Source organism: Borostomias antarcticus (assembly GCF_949987555.1).
Source record: "Borostomias antarcticus genome assembly, chromosome: 1".
NCBI classification, from domain to species: domain Eukaryota; kingdom Metazoa; phylum Chordata; class Actinopteri; order Stomiiformes; family Stomiidae; genus Borostomias; species Borostomias antarcticus.
In genome coordinates this window covers 47,647,608-47,668,638 of record NC_140234.1, presented here as the reverse complement: position 1 = coordinate 47,668,638, position 21,031 = coordinate 47,647,608, and the positions used below count along the sequence as shown (strand labels likewise).

Genomic DNA, 21,031 nt, shown 5'->3' with positions numbered 1-21,031 from the left:
TATACATGACCACGGTAATTATGTAATATTGTAGTCCTTTAGTCGTTTCGTTACGAAACTCTTTGTTGCATTGACAAGGTTGTGTTGGCTAACTGAGCAAGCGCTGACAGCTGACATGTGGAAGCTAAACAAACTTGTCCTTAAGATAGCTAGCTAACTAGCTCAATATTTCCCCAGCTAATTCAATGGAACACTAAGCTATATGTCTATTGGTTAACAGCTTACCAGGTCAAAAGTATTCAGACTTCTATAGGGCTAAGTAACGTTAGTTTACGGGTAAAATTACTCTTGGCTAGCACTAGCTACTATTCAAACCTAGCTAAGGCTAACGCTGTATAGCTTCGGCCAAGTGTGTAAGGGTTGGATGCAAGTCCACTTTCAGTAACATCTTTACTGTTAGTTAGCAACTTACATACATTAGCTAGGTGCCACAGCAGTGGTTAGCTAGCACTGGCTATCCAGTCAAGTCAGCTGCAAGTGCAACCATGTCGGCTTGCAAAAGATTACTTTGCATTGTAAAGGACAGGGGGATATGGACGTCGGTAAGAAGACATGTTACGACTTGGTCACCAGTAGGAGCTGCCTTCAATGCCAGACCTCACAGAAGACTTGAGCTGTTTGAAAAAAATGTGGTGAGCGATATCACGGTGTGAGAAACATGCAAAGTCATTCGTGATGGTAAAAATGTCATATTTTATTGTCATATTTGAGAAGGGAAATATGTCATGGTATTAACATAACAGCCTATTTTCCTACAGTTCAACAGTCCACCCTCGCCCGCTGTATTCATAATAACCATATGATAGGAATCTCACTCCTCTAACCATTTAATTAAAACTCGGCATTGTCTCAGGGTTTGTTTGGTGTGCCAGAGCTGAGCTCCCCTGCTGGATTTGAGGTTGCCACCAAGAGGGCTCTGAAGGACACTGAGCGACTGGTCAACAAGGCCTGCAGTAGTCTGCCTGGGGCTGTGACTGTGGAGTCTTTCGACCAGCTCTCAGATGGCTTGTGCAGAGTGGCAGACCTGGTAGGCCACTATCAAGATGCTCAATTCCTTACAGTTAAATTGTTTGTTTTACTAGGCAGGGGTGCAAATTTAGACATGTATAGTGAAGTAGATCACAATTGACTATTTTCTATCCCCAAACAGGCTGACTTTGTGAAAGTGGCCCATCCAGACCCGTCCTACCGCGACGCAGCAGAGAAGGCCTGCATGGAGATTGGCACTGTGGTAGAAAAGTAAGTCACTGGTGACTGGTCCACTGGTAAAGTACGGTATTGTGGTATATGAAAGGTAACTGTCAATTTTCTGTTTGTCTCCTCCAGACTGAACACTAATGTTGACCTGTGTAAGAGTCTAAAGAATTTGTTGGATAACCAAGAAGTTTTGTCTCAACTTGACCCAGATACACGGTACTGTATGTGGCCATTGTGTTGTTATAACCAACCTGCACTCTAAATGTTGACTCAGCAAAGTGACATCACTTCTACAGTGGGGTGACACTTACCAGATATGATGAAAATATTAGCTATTAACTTACCGGCAGTGCCTGCTCTCGCGTATTGTGCAGGTAAGTAAGTTAGTAAGTAACCTTGAGAACCAATGTTTCTCAAGCCTAGTGGCCCATAGGGCAGGAGCCTATATCTTGATTCCATAGTGTGAGGCAGCTTGATGTACAACCTCCCAATCTCAGGGTGTACACTCTAACCACAAGGCCACTGAGCTGGTACTCAGTGCAGATGCTCAGTGCAATATGTCTACAGGCACTGACAGGTGGCTACATCTGTTAAGTGTTGCATCACTGGTTTGGGGAGTTATGTCACTTTGCTGAGTCTACCTTTTATTCCTGAAAGACTGCAAATAAATGAATGTGTGAGTAATCAGTAGAATGGAAAGAGTTTGTGTTAGTGTATGCTGAAGTGACATTGACAGTATGTATTATTTCTCTTAAAGGAGAGTTGCTGAGCTGTTCATGTTTGACTTTGAGATTAGTGGAATTCACCTGGATGAAAAACAGGTAAGACACCCCCTTTATCACAACACTTCAGTTTACTTCAAATCAAACTTTATTTTTATAGCGCATTTCATACACAGAGGCAACACAATGTGCTTTACAGAGGGCAAAGGGAGGATGGTCATAGGTTCTATCCCTACATTTTCCAGAGGGAAGCAAAAAAACAGTTCACCCAGACCAATCCCTGACCTCTCTCAACGAGACAATTGAGCAAGCTCCTGGAAAATGTGTGTCTGAGAACGTTTACAGAGCTATTCTTTTTTTCCGTTGCAGAGAAAAGAGGCAGTAGCCCTGCATGTCAAGCTCCTGGATCTAAACAATGAATTTCTGATGGGCTCTCATCTGCCGAACAGGATAGCAAAGTCGACCATACCTGAGCACATACACCGTCACTTTGCTAAAGAAGGGAGCTTCGTTCAGATCGGGGGCCTTCATGCCGACTCCCCTGATGACTTGGCAAGTGATGATTGTAGAGTGAAAGTTCCATTTTTGGACACCAAGGGGCAGTAATGTCATTTGAAACACAGATGATATGTTAGTGAGAAGCCTGATGACCTGGGAAAAATGGATGCCAGTGTGGATTATTACTGCATCTTGTGGTGGACATGCTATGGCGCTTGCTATCAAGCAAAGTAAAATGTCAAGCCTGCCACTGTCTGTCTTTTAGTGATTTGATGAAATTAATGATTTAATGATTCGTAATAGTAGTATTGTTGCAATTGTATTGCCTAAATGATGCAACACACAGGAATTAATGCATGCTACTCTTCTTGTTTTCAGGTCCGGGAGATTGCCTATAGGATCTTCCTCTACCCTAATGCAGATCTGATGGAGTGCCTTGAGGAGCTGTTGAAATGCAGGCACAAGTTGGCAAGACTGGTGGGGTATGAGACTTATGCACACAGGGCCTTGAAGGGAACCATGGCCAAAACCCCAGGTACTGTAGATGTGCTTCGCCTTCCATCCTTGCTGTCTCAGTTCTGTCATCCACATCTGGTTCTGCTTCAGTAGTGAGTCTCTATGTGATGTACCCTCTATCGTGTCTACAGAGACAGTGATGAACTTCCTCCAGTTGCTAACGGACAAACTTTCCGACAGGTACGGTGCTTATTAGACACGTTTTGAAACCTAACTTAGACAGCGAGCAATCTTATCATCTGACTTGAGTGTAATGCAGGCCTGTATTACATATTTATTGTCTTTTATTTTGTCATTTATCAATTTGTCCACCAGATGACAACATAACTCTGTCAGCCACACACCAGAATGATGGTGAATAATTGTCTTATGAATGGTAACAGAAACAGCAATAACATCAGTTTCTTACTGTACCTTCATGTGTGTCTTTCCATCCAGAACCGTTAAAGACTTTGAAATGATGACAGCCATGAAGACAAAACTGAACCCGCGTAATGCTGTAAGTATTGCCCTTAGTCTTCAGTATGATTGCCCCAGCTGATCAAGTGATACAGTGATACCCATTGTGTTCAGACTTTTATTAGAGGATTATAAAATGTTTTTATCCTGCAGGAGTTAATGCCATGGGACCACCCATACTTCAGTGGTGTCTTACGTGCTGAAAGGTGAGAATTGGCAATCAACTGATATGGTTATTTTTGAGCAAACTACTGACTGGACAGACGTTGAACTATTTGATATCTCTCTCAACATCTCTAGTATTGTATTGGTTGTAACTTAATATTTCAGTGAACACAAAACATTGTTCATCTGCTTCTCTTGAGGTATCAAATGGTACAATAAGTGTCAGGTGAGACGCATGGGAGTTATTCAAGTGTTCTTTTATGTCCTTTCTGATGCAACACAATACAATCTGACCATGATTGACCTCTTGTAGCTGTACTGTCACACCATTTGGCTTGATCTTCAGATATATCATATGAGACATATCATATGTCATATGCGGTATGTTATATCGTTAACACTTTATTTTAGGGGGTCGAAATTACCTAGCAATTTCCTACTACCAAGTTTTTTTTTTTTTAATTAAGGTGGTAATATACTAGTAATAAGGTGGTATTTTATCAAAGTATAATATATATTAGGTGAAAGTAAGCAGCATTAATGTCATAGTAATGATACAACTCCTTGTAAATTGAAGGGAATCATATTATAAGTTTATTTGTAATAAGGTGATTGTTTCTTAGTAATTTCTTGATAATTCCTCATGAACAGCCCCCTAAAATAAAGTGTGTTCCTACTGTGTAATTTCCAAGTAACCTCTTGGTTATTTCTTATGAACAGCCCCCTAAAATAAAGTGTGTTCCTACTGCATAATTTCTTGGTAATTTCTCATAAACAGCCCCTCAAATGAAGTTTGTTCCTTCCTACTGCGTAGATTCCAAGTAATTTCTTGGTAATTTCTCAAGAACAGCCCCTTAAAATAAAGTGTGTTCCTACTGCGTAATTTCCAATTCATGTCATGGTAATTTCTCATAAACAGACCCTATAGTAAAGTGTGTTCCTATTGCATAATTTCCACGTTCCAAGTTCATGAACAGCCCCCTTAAAATAAAGTGTGTTCCTACTGCATAATTTCCATGTAATTTCTTGGTTATTTCTCAGGACCAGAAAGTGAGTCCATCCAGCATAATGTTCAAGTAATTTCTAGGTAAATTCTGAGGAACAGCCCCCTAAATTAGAGTGAGTCTTCCCTGCATAACTTCCAACTAATTTCTATGAAATTCCTGATGATCTGTTAATTGACGTACACATTTCTAAGCCATTCTCTCTTCCCAGCTGTATACTGTACTGGATTACTAGGGGGTTGTACTATGGGACCCCAACTATACATTATTTTCCCAAACTCACAAATAAAGGGACTGCTATGCCCTAAAAATGATGAAACTATCAATAAAGACAAAGAACACAACCATGAATTGAAATATAGTCTATTGTAACACAACCATGCATTGAAATATAGTCTATTGTATATAATATGTACTGCATTTAAATAATTATAAATTCAGATTCAGAGGAAGATTTCCTTCAAACAAAGTCAGCAAATACAAATATCAAGTACAAGAGCAAAGTGTTTTTGTGCATGGCTGTAAGCCAGCGCACCTAGGATAGCGTTTGTCCGGTTGTCACTCCCTCCCTCCGGTCAATGATGACCTGAATTTCTCTGTTGGCACCACAAGAGGCAGTAGTCCCAGCACACCAAAATAAAAAAGGACACCAAAATCAACCCGCCCATCTCCACTGCACAAGTAGAGTAGCGGTGAAAGCATTGGACTCCCGCCCGGGAAATCGGGGTTCAAGGCCCTGGTGGGGATAACTCCAACCTTTACCCCTTGTCTTATAGGTCAGATCCGATCCTGTTCCAGACCTTATTCTAATCCCAACCCACACTCCTTCCCTTATAGGTCAGATCCTATTCCAACCCCAACCCTTATTCTAACCCCAACCCACACTAGGGACTGGAAGAAGGACACCAAAATCAACCCGCCGATCTCCACTGCACAAGTAGAGTAGCGGTGAAAGCATTGGACTCCCACCTGTTAGACCGGGGTTGAAGACCCGGTGGGGATGACTTTATACGACTATACCCCAAACCTCCACACGTTCAGATAGCACACAGATATCAGTCCTCCATCAGAATCAGAGCAACAATTCGCTGAAGTGTTTCTACTGGGATATGTCTAGAAGGGGTACCATTGTTAAACAGCTGGAGAATTTCTGCTGGCGAGTCGGTAGCAGTCTCAGAGCGGAATTCCACTCGCATTCGCGCGCGCTGACGCCCTGCCTTGTCACTTTTCTGATGGTAATGTGGACCTCTGTTGGGATGCCATCAGAATTCCGCTTGCATGGCACACCCTCCCCTGTCCCTTTTCCCATGGTGGAACTCAGTTGGGATACCGTCAAAATTCCGCTTGCAACCGTCCCTGGAGGGTAGTCTTGAACAACCTAGTCACTGACGACCAGCACAATACGACGCCCTCGACAGGTCAGGTACATTCTGGTTCAAAATGTAAATCTATATACAAACATCACATAAAACATGTTTTTTTAAATGTCCGGTGTATTGAGGCAACATTTGCTACTCAAATGTTAACACTGCTTCACGTTACGGCAGCTATCTTAGCTAGCTGACACATTTAGGTTAGCTAACTAACTAGCTTGCGTTAATGTTAGCTACTCCAACCAGTCAGAACAATATAACTCAGATGTAGTGTCGGAGCACCAAAGAGTCTTCTTGCTCTCGTTACCATGCTTGGAAAAGATAATCAATGCTGATTTGCGTTGTGCGTTTCATATAGAACGCTCTCAGAATGAACTTGAAGTTCATTGAGTGGAACCACTGGTTGGCAAGGAATGAGTGGCTGGATGCATTTTCAAGGATATTTTAGCATTATACAAATGTTACTTTAGTATGCTGTGTTTCTGTATCATTCGTTTATATACTATATTATCTTGTCTTTATAAAAAGTGATGCACTTTGAGTAGTTTGAATACATTAGGTATCAGACCTCATAAGGTAGGGCTGAGATTTTGAAAATGGTCTATTCTTTTATAATAATTTCTGTTGGTTTTTAAAGGAGTAGTAAAGGGAAAATGCATGTTTAACCCTGTTTTAAGGTTACTTATGATCATATACAATTGTTCAGATCAAAACGTTGACAAAACTAGCACTTTTGAGAAAGTCTGATAATTGGTCTACCACCGTTTTGGTCATACAATGGATGTGGGTGGGCACCTTGAAAAATCTTTCAAAAACATGTTAAACTCTCGATTTCAAAGACAAGAAGCTCACCGAGGGGGTAATTGGTGTCCGTTGGTGTTCTGACATCAAATTCACCACAAAGTATGAATCCTTTATTGATCATTTTATGAAATCCTTTGACTTGTATTGAAGCGACCGTTGTAGATGTGTAGATCAATCCGCAGAGGGGATTCAGGAAGCGGAACTACTTACGGTAGCTATTGTTATTGTTTATGTTGCAAGGCTACCTAGTTTGCGGAAATTGGAAATAACGCAGTAGGAACACACTTAATTTTAGTGGGCTGTTCATGAAAAAATACCCCAAAAAAATACATGGAAATTGGGCCATAGGAACACACTTTATTTTAGGGGTCTGTTCATAAGAAATGACTAAGAAACAATCACCTTATTACTTATAATATGACAATTCTCTCCAATTTACAAGAAGTTTTATCACCTCATTACTATGACATTACTGCTGCTTACTTTCACCTTATTTATCTAAAATTACTTTGATAAAATACCACCTTATTACTAGTATATTACCACATTATTTCCTAAAAAAATCTTGATAATTACACCTTAGTACTAGGAAATTACTATGTAATTTTAACCTTCATTTAAAAAAAAATCTTGATAATTAGCACCTTATTACTAGGTAATTTCAACCTTATTTCTTAGAAATTACTTGGCTGTTTCTTTGTTTATTCTCAGCGACAGATACTTGAGTGTTTTAGACAGCTCATTCACCAACCTTGTTTCTTCCCAGCCCAAAACTCAGTGTCATCTATATGACGATAAAGTATTTTTCCCAGTACTCTTATTAACCATTTAGACCCTTCAGCAAATCAGTAGTCTAGACTCTCACCCTGATTATTGAGGTTTAGACAGTTCAGAGAGCCTCTGATCTGTTTTGCTGAGTGAGATTTATAAATGTCTCAGATGGAGAAGTGGACTGGCCCACTATTGAGCAGTACAGTATGACTGAATAGAAGAGTTAGTCTGTCCCATTAGGCTCCTCCGCTCGAGCACCCTGGCCTTGTCTCACGTTCTCTTTTTACGAGCATTATTAAAGAACCTCTTTTTTCCTCCCCGGTACTCACCAGAGGGTAATAAGCTGAAGTGCCAAACATGGGTAAGGGTTTATTAAAGCTTTATTGCACACATGCCCTGTCCTAGGGGGGACTCCGCGGCTGTTTCCACCATCGGGGCTTGGCAGCGCATCTGTCTGAGCAGTGGGAGTGGCGTCTTCAAGACTTTTCCTTGTTTCCGAATTGCTATCCCACTAGGACCAAACAGGGCAGAATCCAGGCACTCTTAATCATATATTTAAAAAAGCCAACATGTTTTGACCAATAATTGATCTTCATCAGGGCTTAAAGCAATACATCGCGATATTTGGACCTTTACAAACATGTCTTGTGCTAATTCTCCAATTAGATTTACTAAAAGTAAGCTGAGAGTAAGCAGCATTCAGTAGAAGTGCGCATGCGCAACGTTGTGCTTAAACAACACAGTAGTAGCTAACTATTCCGGCGTCTATGGATATCATGCGTTTCTTAGCTCAATGATATCATGGCGGAGGTGAGAAAACCGAAGCGAAACATCACGGAGGAAGCCAGAAAAAGAAAAAGACAATCTGATAACGTTACGACAGTGCACTTACTCGCAGAGCCTGTGGGGGCGCAAATCCGAGAAAACGCTATGTATTGCTTTAAGACAAACAATGAAACTGATGAAGACCTATTATTGGTCAAAATATGTTGGCTTTTTACTGATATTATTTAGCCACATTAATAAAGGCCTTTTAATGCCACCTCTGCGTGGACACATTTTTTGGAGTGCCTGGATTCTGCCCTGTTTGGGACATTGTCTGTTTCCCGGTTTTACATGAGCACCTGAGATTTGTTTTACCTCTCGTTGATAAGAGAGCAACCAGTCAATTCTTATTTTTTCAATTGCTATCCCAGTCCTCAGCCCTCTCCTTCTCATTGGGATTCAGGGTCTCTGTGTCCTGTGTTAGGAGATTCCTGAATGGGATTTGTCCAAGGGAGGGCTTGATTTGCCACTACAACCCTGCTGCCACTGCTGCTGTTAGGCTTCGGGTGCCCAGACCGTGTCTCGGTCTCTCTGTGTGTGTCTCTCTCTCTCAACAGCGTTAGTGGTTGGCTGTTCCTGTGGAAGTCTGAGAAATCCCCCTCTGAAATTGGTCACAGATTGAGTGTGTGTGATGAATAGGCCCAGAGCCATCTTTGTGCTTGTGTTGGTATGGGGGGTTCAAGTTCAAGCTTTACGCTCTCCCATAACACACTGACACATAACATAACACACATGATAAGACCCACAATACAGTATTAACAGGATATCATTCCATTATGAGCCACCTCCCCCATCCTCCACCCACACACACACACACACACACACACACACACACTCTGCCCTGCCCTGCCCTGCAGCACAGAGACTACAGTGACACTGTGTCATCATGACTGCATTATAGTGATAATCATCACCATTAATCTTTTGGGTAAACATGAGCCTAGGAAATGAACATCTGACTGGTTCTAATTAAAGCCAAGTGACGTGTTCATATGCCCTCGGGTGCTACTTCACATGGCATGCTTTTGTCCACAGTCAGAAGTAGGTAATTGTGCATGCTATTGAGATTGATAGGATACTGGCATTGAAGAGGGCTTTCCTTTCTGTTCTAGTTCATAGAGAGCTTAGGTCACAGACGTGACACGCTTTCATCAGGGAACCTGGATAGACATCCTAGAATACCTGCACCGCAAAATTACAAATAGCCCCACTAGAACTGGGGAACTTTTACTATAGAATGACAAATTGAATTGTTTCCGTTTAACCTCACAATTAGGTTTTTAAGAGTGAAATCCAAACTGTCATAAAACACTGTTTTATAAAATGTTTGATAATTATACAATTGATCATTTAAAATAAATCTGTCTGTAAAATCCCCATGGAGTGGGTTTCAGCTGTGGGGCAGCATGGAATGGAATGTTCAAAACCCCTATGGCGTTTTAATGAAAAGAGCCAGGGCCGACATTTTGTCCAATCAAGAGCACCACTCATAATCACACAGTAGTTAGATTCAACTACGGTTAAAGACCACCACCCACCCCCCTCCGTCCTCATGTTGATTTCTGGTTGTGTTTTGGTTCCAGGTACAACATTGAGCCCAGCCTGTACAGCCCGTTCTTCTCCTTGGGCGCGTGCATGGAGGGCCTGAACAGCCTCTTCACCCAGCTCTACGGGGTCTCCCTCTTGTCGGAACACCCCAGCCCAGGGGAGATGTGGTGTGAGGATATCCGCAAACTGGTGAGCCCCCCCCCCCTCCAACCACAACCATATAAAACATCCATACAGTGTATCCATCCATACTGATGCTACTGTGAGATGTTTTTGTGGTGTGATGTGATCGTTCACGGTTGCTGGTGCTTGTTTCTCTGTTTTCTACTAGGCGGTGGCCCACGAAGAAGAGGGGCTGCTGGGATACATTTACTGTGATTTCTTTCATAGGGCCGATAAACCTCACCAGGTAGACTCATCCACATATACCATACGGTACATCACACACCCAACCCGCCAGACGTCTTCCTCAGAGCCAAGAGCTTTGAACTTGGATTATGCTGCACATTTAGTGGCTTCTGATAGTACTGAAATATTTGTGGTTATACTGTAGCTCCCACACTACCTCTCTAGACTGATTGTTTCCAGTCTGACTGATTACGTCTAGAACGAGAGGGAAGAATGTCTTTCTCACACACACACACACACACACACACACACACACACACACACACACACACTTTTCCTCCCTCCCATTAGGACTGCCACTTCACCATACGGGGTGGGCGTATGTGCCAGGAGAGCGGGCAGTACCAGCTGCCGGTGGTGGTGCTGATGCTGAACCTGCCGCACCCCACCAAGAGCGCGCCCACGCTGCTAACCCCTGGCATGATGGAGAACCTGTTCCACGAGATGGGCCACGCCATGCACTCCATGTTGGGTAGAACACGCTACCAGCATGTCACAGGTGAACCATACACACACACTCACTACATCATGATGTTTGTTGCATCTACTCTGTTTGTAGAGGATTTTGTGTGACATTTTTACAGACACCGGATGTCTGATAATGACGGTTTATTTGTTCCCACAGTGTAGAGTGGCATATGTACACTGCATCTTAAAGGGAATGTTTATGTAATTTGTCAATGTGTGTGTGTGTGTGTGTGTGTGAAGACTGTTGAAGGGCAGATTAATCCGATTTGGAATGCCGTTACTGTAGGTAAGGGAGTCAGCGCTACCATTGCATGCATTGCCTGCTCCTTTACCAGTCGGATAAAAGGGAGTGGCACACCTTGCTCAGTAATTCAAGGTGCTTCAGAATGTCAGTTTCACGGACAGAGATATCCACTTACACAGTACATACAGTAGCAACACGACACAGCTCTTTTGTTCCCCTCAGGAACCAGATGTGCCACCGACTTCGCTGAGGTTCCGTCCATCCTCATGGAGTACTTTGCCACAGACCATCGCGTTGTGAGCCAGTTTGCCCGCCACTACCAAACTGGACAGGTACAAAGTCTCGCCACTTTGCCATGGCAGTATGTCGATAATCCGCAACTCAGGTTTTGTTTTGAGGTGTTCGCAGATAGCAGAGCGTTCTGAGAACATGCCGTTGAATAGTTTTAAGGAGTATTGATAATGGTTAGCTTATTGCTACATACCTACATACATACATACATACATACATACATACATACATACATACATACATACATACATACATACATACATACATACATACATACACACATACATACACACATACCCACATACACACACTAACACACACACACACACACAATGGCTTACCATGTAGGCAACATATCTGTAACTATTTATCTACTCTACTCATAGTCATGTTTCTCCTATGAAGTATTTAGTCCATGTTTATTGCTTTGTAAATGTTCTTAGCCAATAGACAAACATTTTCCAGGAGCTTGCTCAATCGTGTCATTGAGGGAGGTCAGGGAAGAATTTTTACAGCTCACTTTTTCGGCCCCCTGGAATCTGTAGGGGTAGGACCTATGTCCATTCCCCCATTGCTCTCTGTAAAATGCATTGTGTTGCCTCTGTGTATGAAATGCGCTATACAAATAAAGTTTGATTTCATTTAATTTGATTGTTCCGTGAATGTGTTTCCTGTCTCCGCAGCCCCTGCCTCAGAGTATGGTGGCTCGTCTGTGTGAATCCAAAAAGGTGTGTGGGGCTGCTGACATCCAGCTACAGGTAACTCCACCCTGAGGTACAGTAGGTCACCCAGAGACTTAGCCAAGGCTGTTACAACAAATTGAGACTAAACTGTCTTAATAAACTACTAATTGATGCCAAATATAATTTGTTAGTCCTTTTAAGATGGTTTTACCACTGAAGTTGTTGTAGCGCTGCAACTGTTATCCACTAATCTTTATAGTTGTTTTCACAAGGTTTCTGTGTAGTTACTGTTGCTTTAAGAACTCACTCTGACACAATAGGCATGAGGGTCCTGTAAGTGCTTTGAGTGAGTGATTGATGGAAGATAAGTGCAGCGTCTTAACTGACATTGGGCTTCTGTGGCAGCATGTAAGACATTGATTCAAGAGGGGATGTTTTCGTTCATTTCTAGGGTTTAGCGTAGAGATGCAGAGATGATTTGTGGATTGTTTTTTTGCATGCAGGTTTTCTATGCCGCCCTGGACCAGGTTTACCATGGTAAACCTCAGAACAGGTCAACGACCGACCTCCTGAAGGACATGCAGCAGAAATTCTATGGCCTGCCATATACCCCAAACACGGTTTGTACCTCGCAGTCAAAATTGTGGCCTTTTCACTCTTGTTCTCCTACTGAGTTGGTGGTCTGTAGCTCATGAGCTCAATTACACCTTTTACAGCTAATGAATGTTTGGGGAACACTCAACCTAATACCCCCAACTTCACCACATTGGCTGCCTGCTCCATTGCAACTCGGAGACAAAAACAGCTTAGATGTGAGGGAGTGATTTCTCTTCCTCCTCTCTATCTCTGTCTCTCCCCTCTCTCTTTTCTCGGTCTATGGTTTTTATATCTCTTACCCAGGCGCAGCACCGTTCAAGGGATTAAAGCTTTTTTGGAGGCCCTGCTAAAATAACAAAGCAGAGGTATACTTTGAATGAGCACTCCCTGGGGGAAATATTTGAAACTCTTTCTCCCGGCAGATTTTTTTTTTTCCTGTGCTGTGGGAGGGAGGCGAGGGAGGCAGTGGGGGCTGGGCTGGGCATGAGGGAATCTAACAGACAGCCATAATGTAGCAAGGAACGGAATTCATAAGCCCATTTCTCCCGGGCTATAATTATGTGGTAGCCATCTAGAATAGAGAGTTCTCTTTACAAGGGTCAATACTAGGCTGTATGTTTCCCCATCTGTAAGTGCTGCAGCCGTAGTTGCTTTACCCTTCCTACTTCCAGTGTGTACATCTCAGGAGACTGTGGTTAATGTTATATACTTTTCTTCCAGTCTGACTCATCCCTCTCCAGCTATAAATTCATACCGAGATTTGGCGTTTAGCTCAAGTTGCAGAAGTTACCACAGCAGGATGGTTTTCCTTATGTTCTTTCTTACTTTACCCAGGCCCCCCCCACCCCCAACCCTAATTGTGTTGTTTAGCTCTGGAAGGATCAGTCACGGGATTGGACCAAGTGAAAACAGATTTGTTTATATCTCACAGCCACAGACCATATTTCTTCCCTTTCATTCGCGCGCTCACTCCATCTGTCCTCCCCCCAAAAAGTGGCAAAGCCAAACTTTCCACATGTAGCTGAGTGTAAGGATGGCTAAATGGTTACAGAGAGGCCCAGATGACAAACATGGAGGGTGATGGTGACATGTGTATAGTTTATAGAAGGGGGGTATCACCTCCCCCCTGCGGGGAGAGGGTCAGCTCTGGACCACAGGGACCATGCCTTAACCCCGGGGCCGGGAGATAATATTTGGAAAAATGGCAGTAAGCACGACATTCCACTGACTGTGTTGATGATACTCCATCTCTGCATGTCCGCTCAGACACTTTAAGAGTGGTTTTGTTTGTTTTTCGTGAATAGTGTCGTATAGAAATGTGTAACACCGCACTTGCATTATAGCCTTTTATAGCCTATGCTCAAAAGCATGCTGCTTCTTGGCACCAGTGAACAAAAGCCCACCACCAGCCGAGTCCATGGAGGACAAGACGCTCTTTCATCTTCTAGTCAGAATGAAGGAGAGCTACGCTGGCTGACTCTGCCAGCCTTTGTGTGTGAGGATCAAAAGGAACTTTAGCTGACATGCTAACTTGACTGGGCTATGACCCCCCCCCCCCCCCCCCCCACATGCTTATCAAAATGTTAATATTAATCATTAAATGCTAGACGCTGTGGTCGAAAACAAAGAGGTGGCCCTAAATGGATGTCTGAAAGGATTGTATGTCTTCTCATTATTCTTTAAGTTTTCAGGTATTGTTTGTTTTCATGGTTTCTTGCCTATACCCTTCATATTTATAGAGGCATTGCTCACATGGGCTAACACACTAAAAGATGCCAAGCTATCACCTTACCCCTTCAGTGCAGGTTACTGCAAAAGAAAACAAACGGGCAAAGTGTCTCTCTTGGCGACCTGGCCACGCGTTTGTGCCGCGTTTGCGCCACCTGCCTTGTGCGTGGTTTAACCGTGTTATGGTTTTGTGAGTTATAGCGTCTCCTCCCTGGAGTGATGTTTACCTCTATTAAAGTCATTACGCCCAGATGGGACTGCTCAGGAGCTCGGGCCTGGCTCACGCTAGAAGAAGAAAGGCTGTCTCATGCTCCCAGCGCACGATACTTTCTGACCCGAAGATAGTGTGATGAAGTATGGACTCTGGAGTAAAAAATACAGTAGGAATTTCGGCATTCCATCCTTTCCAACATTTTATCAGAAGAAACATTGTCCTAGAACTGGTTGTCAATTTTAGAGTTAGACCATATCTGAGTTACCCTTTTTGAGCCTCAGAGACCTAGGTTGTGTTATAGAATGCCTTGCAGTCTTAGCAGTAACCAACTCTAATACTATAATTGCCCTTGTTTTGCCTTTTAGTTCTTCAGCGGCATTGCAGTAATTTCCACGGGACTGTGGTATAGCTCTGCTCTGTTCTGCTGCAGCTCTGTCTCGGCTGAATGCATGTTTGAGTGTTTGCCAGCTGAATTTCCCCAGTCCCAGAATCACTTCTGATGATCACAGAGTCTTCTTCAGAGATATGAAGTAGGACCCTTCAGGCAACAAAGGGAAAATTGTGCAGGCTCTCTTCCTTTCAGGAATTTCCATTTTTGTTCCACAAGGCATGTTTGTGACATACAGTTAGATCAAAGTCTGTATTTAACCAACTTTAATAGACCAGTCAAAGGCTGCCTGTTTAGAAACAGACAAAAGAGTGACCAGATAGTTACCGCCAAACACCAGTTGGCACTTGGTACAAACTGCCTTTAAAAATAAAATAAAAAGTAATAAAAAAACCTAGCAGGTAATAGCCTAGCATGCCTCGGGTCTGTCTGTTCCGGGGGAGGGGGAGGGGAGGGGAGGGGAGGGGAGGGGAGGGGGAGGGGGAGGGGGAGGGGGAGGGGGACGGGGAGGGGAGGGGGAGGAGGGGGGTGGGAGGGGGAGGGTGGGAGGGGGAGGAGGAGGGGAGGGGAGGGGGACGGAGGGTGGGAGGGGGAGGGGAGGGTTATCTGTGATGACAGCAGGATGTCTACACCTCTTCCCTCGGTGGCCTTTATGAGCAAGAACAGTTAAGCCCTTGACAAGTCTGTCTCTCCAAACGTCACCCTCACAACACACAAACTCATTAAATGTTTCATTTTGTCGTAATTAAGCCACCTTTTCAAACAAAAAGGAATCATCATGGTGCCTGTTCTTTTGTAGAGTGTGTGTGTTTGTGGGTTAGTATTCTCCTGTCAGTAATACGTACACCATGGTCATCATTATCAAATCCAGGATACAGTGAAAAGTGTTGCAGGCTGTATTCATGTGGTGCATTTTGCGACTCTTGATAACAATGGTTCATTGAAATGCTTTTCTTTCTCTGCACAGGCGTGGCAGCTGAGATTCAGCCATCTGATTGGCTACGGGGCCAAGTACTACTCCTATCTCATGTCGCGGGCGGTGGCCTCCATGGTGTGGAAGCAGTGCTTTGTCCAAGATCCTTTAAACAGGTGAGAAAGAGACACATTCAGACTGTATAAGCTGACCAATCCACCATTATGACAAGTTGACTGTCAAGGCGTGTGTCTGCCACTACCAATACAGGGTATGACTGTGCTGTGTGCTATTGTGATTCTGTTGAGTTATTGTTATTGTCCAAATGAATGAGTGCACTGATGATTTGATGCTGATTGTACTTCTATTTTTTTTTGTACTTCTACCTAATATGCTAGAAGTAGGGGTATAGTGGTGACTAAAGAAGTGCGTATACTCTAGCAGAAATGTTAGTTTGTACATTAGTGGTGTTTAAAGAAGTGGGTATATTGTGGGTCCATGGATAAAGAAGTGGGTATACTCTGTATACCTCCGTATACCCTCCACTACACTACTGGCTAGAAGTATCAATCACTCTAAAACTATTTTGAAGTGGAGGGGATGCGTGTTTTGAGATGACACAGTCAACCCTTTGGCTGCACTTCATTTGGTAGCATGTCTGTTTGATCAGCGAAAGCTAAATTTGACTGGAACTATATAAGCGTGTTTCTGCGCTGAGGCCAATCCTCCTTGACAGGCAGCTTTCCCCAAGTAGCGCTAAATGTTTTTCTGTGCTGACACCGAACATGACATTAATATGAAACCGACACCCGCTTGGCAGGTGTGAACAGTAATCCACAGACACCGCCATCCACGCTGCACGCCTCTCCCCTATCAGCTCCCCTCTCTTGGACTCAACAAAAGCTTTGTCTAAAGATCCCCACACTTCTCCTCAGCTCCCCTCTCTTGGACTCAAAGGCTTTGTTTAAAGATCCCCACACTTCTCCTCAGATTCCAGCCTGCAGCTCTGTTTCTTCTTTCTTTCTCCTTTTCCTTCTGGTCTGTGTCTGTCTTTCTCTCGTCACTCTCCTCTGACATTGGTTTAGTTCCACCTGCGCTCGCAGGGCCTCTGCTTCCTGTCATCAGGGCTGAGGGGAGACGGGGAGGAGGGGAGGACAAACCTGGCCTTGGGCTCAACATGGGGGGAGTGTAGGGGTGAGAGAGGGTGACATGCAGGTGGTTGTAATCTCATCTTTCTCCCCTTCACTCGCTCTCTCTCTCTCTCTCTCTCTCTCTCTCTCTCTCCTCTCCCAGGGACATGGGAGAGCGATACCGCAGGGAGATGCTGGCCCATGGGGGTGCGAAGGAGCCCATGCTGATGGTGGAAGGTAAACTATGGTCTTGACCCCTGACCCCTGTTTCCACAGGCCACCTTCCCTGACTCCGGTGTTCTCTTGCCCTTAGCACCAGTAAGAGACGGCCTTAGGGCAGGTCCAGTAATTACTTACCACACCTCGTGTCCAAGCTTGTGAGTGTTCACTGGATTAGCAATGAGCGTGCCAGTCAACTTCAAACTATTTTCCAAGGAAATCTTCCCGGGGAAATGTCTTGTTGTTGACAGTCTCCTCAAAACCATGTGAAATATGCCTGCTTGATTAATATTATCATTGCATGATGTTGGAACTTATTATGGATTTGGTAGTTTGTTTGGAGGCCTTGACCTGTTTGATCATGTATTTATCGGTAGTGTTTCTCTCCTTGTGGTAACCCAGAAAGCAGAACTCGGCTAGTATAGACACATGCTCATTCACATAATGCTGCTAACTCTGTGCATGTAGGTAGCTAAAAAGTATAGAAAATCATACAAAATAATAATAAAAAAATCTAATTGCTCCCAAAAGAGACTGCTGGTATTTAGACTGTTGGTCTGACTTCGGCGTCTAAGGGAAAGAGAGAGGCAGCAGTTAGTCCGTTAAGAGTCTGGCCATAATTTCTTCACTGAGGTATTCACACCTGCTACTGTTGTGGTTGGCCTGCTCTGCGCTAGGGGCCTCACAATGAAGGATGGTTAGCATGTTTAGCATGCCTCGCTGCCTCTCTTCCCTCTGTTTATAGGGGCTGTGGTGGCAGCTCAAGACCACCACTCCCGCGTGTTATGGTTAGCCCTGGGTGGTGGTTAGCCATAGCCGCAGCCACCCACCTACCCCCTATCCATAACAATGGACTCAACACCAGGCCAGACGAGTTCACCTGTATGACCTCTGACCGCCCCTCCTCTCCCCCATCCCAAGTCACGTCCAGGTCTTGCCATAGGCCCTGCTCTTGTTTGGCACCTGATGATAGGCCGGGCCCAAAGCCTTACTTCTTCTCTCACAGCCTTCACAGTGGCATGCTGGGACATGACAAACAGAAGGCGGAGTGTGATGTGGGCTCGCCTGGCGGGGCGGGTGGTGGATTTAATATCAGGTGACGACGGCTACCAAACTGTAAATCTCTGCCCCAGGGTCACCCCATGTCTGATTGTCCCACCTGTCAGAGCCTCTGAGATTACCTTGGGACCAGCTCACTGTTATTAGGTCTGACAATTACCTGTTGTTAAGTTATTAACTGATGTAGGATTTCTCTTTAATTGCTCTCTATAGCAAGAATCTCTATATAATATATAGAGGTAGTTGAGTTCACATCTGCCATACTGGTTTATCCTGTATTCTGTCCTGTTTTCACATCATGACAGTGATTAGGGTTCATAGCATGTCTGGAGATGAGCTTAACCCAAGGTTCTTGTGGGAGTGCACGTCCTGGGTTTCTGGCATGACGGCGGTTACATCTGTCCCTATGATGATTATTATTACAGTAATAAAAGAATGGATTATGACTGGCTGAGTCTGTCGAAATGCTCAACTGTAACAGATTTTGAGGTGGAAATCTGTTTGTAGCAACCAGCATTTCCAGTAAGAACCAAGAGTGGAGGATATATATAAATATGACTCCGGTGTCTTCCCTGCCCCAAAGGGACAAGATAAACCAACACATTGGAAAGCTGGTCGACCACCTCTCATGCTCTAGCATGTCTCCCTGCTCCAGTTCCCTCTGGTGTAGACCAGGGGTTTGAGGGCGGCCGTGGAACCGGATCAGGCCCAGAAAGGTTCCTCGGAGGCCGGCCCCCTTCATCTCCGTGGCTCCCTGCCCGGCCCTGGACGTTTCCCAGGCAAGCTGGTGCTGAAAAGTAGCCCTGGGATTAGATGGCAGGAGAGAGGGAAGGCGAGAGGTGGAGAGAGAGAGAGAGAGAAAGAGAGAAAGAAAAGTGAAAGGTGATCGACTGTCGGGCCCGGCTGACTGAAGCCTCTGTTCCTGGGCCCACACCGCCTCAGACATGCCACAGAGAGGGCTTTCATATGCCGGCCGGTTCCCAGAGCCCACTCTGCCCAGCCAGCACCAGGGGCTACGCTGGGAGACAATGGAGCTGCCCAGGTACTGGAGTAAGGTCCCCGGGCCCGGACCCTGCCTGGCTCTTTGTCTGTCTAGCCCAGTTGGCTCAGTCAGGTCTGGGTAGAATGACCCCTATTCCGAAGTTAATAAACCTCTTGGGTCTGGTTCTGTGTTGGACCGGTTCTGCATGTCCCTTGTCTCATTTATAGCACTCAGATTGAACCTGTCGTATCAGTACTTGAATCTGAAGAGGGTCGATTAAGGTTCACAATCCGTTCTGGTTCTGGTTTCCAAGCACTGTGCTGATATTGGGGTGTTAACAGTTGTAAATGTAGGCTATAGGCTTATAGAGGTATGCAGGGCAGTGTTGATGTAGGCATGCACATGTAGAGTCCATCAGAGTTTCTGGATTTATTTTCCACCTCAAAGCTTTCAGCACTGCTTCTCCTCTGAACAGCTGTCATGTTTGTCATCACCCTTGTTGTTTAAAGAAAAAGCTGGCTTCCTTCACATCAAAGCTATAATTATAAAGGTAGCGATACGATTGTAAGCCTCCAGGTGAGAGAGGAGGTAATTACTTCACACACCTTGATGTGACGCGTTTCAAATGGTTTTGAGCAGGAGCTAAAGAGCTGGAGAAACCAGAAATGTGCTGTGAAGTGTGCGTATGAATGTCACCTGACCTGATAATGGCCCGAGTACTGCTAGCATGCAATACTGTGCTGGGTTACCTCCTGAAGTGTTCATAACTGTACTGTAATAATACTTTATAGATTATTTCCATGTACAGCAATGAAGTGGCTTATCCATTGCCACATAAATGTAGTACAGTAATGTTGCAAAACTGACTCTTTTAAATGAAACCAAATCAAGTCTTGTCAGTTGGAGACCACAAGGTGTGTCTGTTCTTGTGGAAAAAGCCGTTATTGCCTGAAAACCCCCCAAATGTGTTTCTGGCCGTAGCCTGGCTGGCTGGTTTGGCACTTAGATGTGTCTTTATGGAGAGCCACGCTGTCCCAGGAGTGGTCATTAGGCTGACCTCAGAGCTGTTGGCCAGGCCTTCATTTGACAGATACACATCTCCCACCACCCTCTCTAAGTAAATAAGTCCAGTTGGCCTGAGCCACTATCTGAGATGCAGTCTTTCTATTTGCTCAAGGAGTCCAAATCATTCCCTTTTCTTGTTTGTGTTTGAGGTTGTTTGACGCTTGAACCACTAGTCACTCAAAATTATGAGAAGAGGTAGGTCTCAAAATATTGAAGTGTGTATGAGCTGTCTACTATGGTACTGTTTGACCCCCCCCCACACACACACACGCCCCTCAAAATCTGGCTTCCAAACTCTTGACCGACAACGAATTGTCCTCCCTTTGGACAAAAGCCTTGTGAAATATTATACTTATACTGTCCCTGCAAATTCGACCCTTTCAGACCACAGAAGTAATGGATTATACATTAATGACACAGCCTCACTGATCTATGACTTTGGTTTCCTTTCAAGTTGTTCTCTGAGCACAATGGTCATTTCAGCGGGATGTGTTGGTCTTTTAGGCAGGTTGTGTAATTACCTGCAGTTGGCAGCTTTCAGGGAGGAGACCACTGACGAGCTGGTTGAACTTGGCCTGACGGCTTGTTTACTCGGCTTGAACCGTTGTTGAATCTTGGTGTGTGTGTGTGTGTGTGTGTGTGTGTGTGTGTGTGTGTGTGTGTGTGTGTGTGTGTGTGTGTGTGTGTGAGCGTGCGCATGTGTTTGCATCCAATCTAGGCTTCCCTCGACACATGAAAAAGCCCCACCCCTTGTGGTAAT

The 21,031-nt window shown here is 44.3% G+C and overlaps 1 protein-coding gene across 1 annotated transcript in view; it reads left to right on the top strand.

The window, feature by feature from the left end:
- Positions 1–117: 117 nt before the first annotated feature.
- The window catches only part of mipepa (mitochondrial intermediate peptidase a), a 24,048-nt gene continuing 3,134 nt past the window's right edge, over positions 118–21,031 (top strand). The window contains exons 1-18 of the mRNA XM_084442412.1: positions 118–632; positions 854–1,027; positions 1,151–1,239; positions 1,327–1,413; positions 1,955–2,018; positions 2,289–2,471; positions 2,796–2,952; positions 3,065–3,113; positions 3,372–3,432; positions 3,546–3,598; positions 9,918–10,071; positions 10,214–10,291; positions 10,582–10,789; positions 11,225–11,334; positions 11,977–12,051; positions 12,480–12,596; positions 15,871–15,992; positions 17,110–17,183. Coding sequence (XP_084298538.1) covers positions 486–632; positions 854–1,027; positions 1,151–1,239; positions 1,327–1,413; positions 1,955–2,018; positions 2,289–2,471; positions 2,796–2,952; positions 3,065–3,113; positions 3,372–3,432; positions 3,546–3,598; positions 9,918–10,071; positions 10,214–10,291; positions 10,582–10,789; positions 11,225–11,334; positions 11,977–12,051; positions 12,480–12,596; positions 15,871–15,992; positions 17,110–17,183 — 2,002 coding nt within the window. The 5' untranslated portion in view covers positions 118–485. The remainder of the gene's footprint in view (positions 633–853; positions 1,028–1,150; positions 1,240–1,326; positions 1,414–1,954; positions 2,019–2,288; positions 2,472–2,795; positions 2,953–3,064; positions 3,114–3,371; positions 3,433–3,545; positions 3,599–9,917; positions 10,072–10,213; positions 10,292–10,581; positions 10,790–11,224; positions 11,335–11,976; positions 12,052–12,479; positions 12,597–15,870; positions 15,993–17,109; positions 17,184–21,031) is intronic.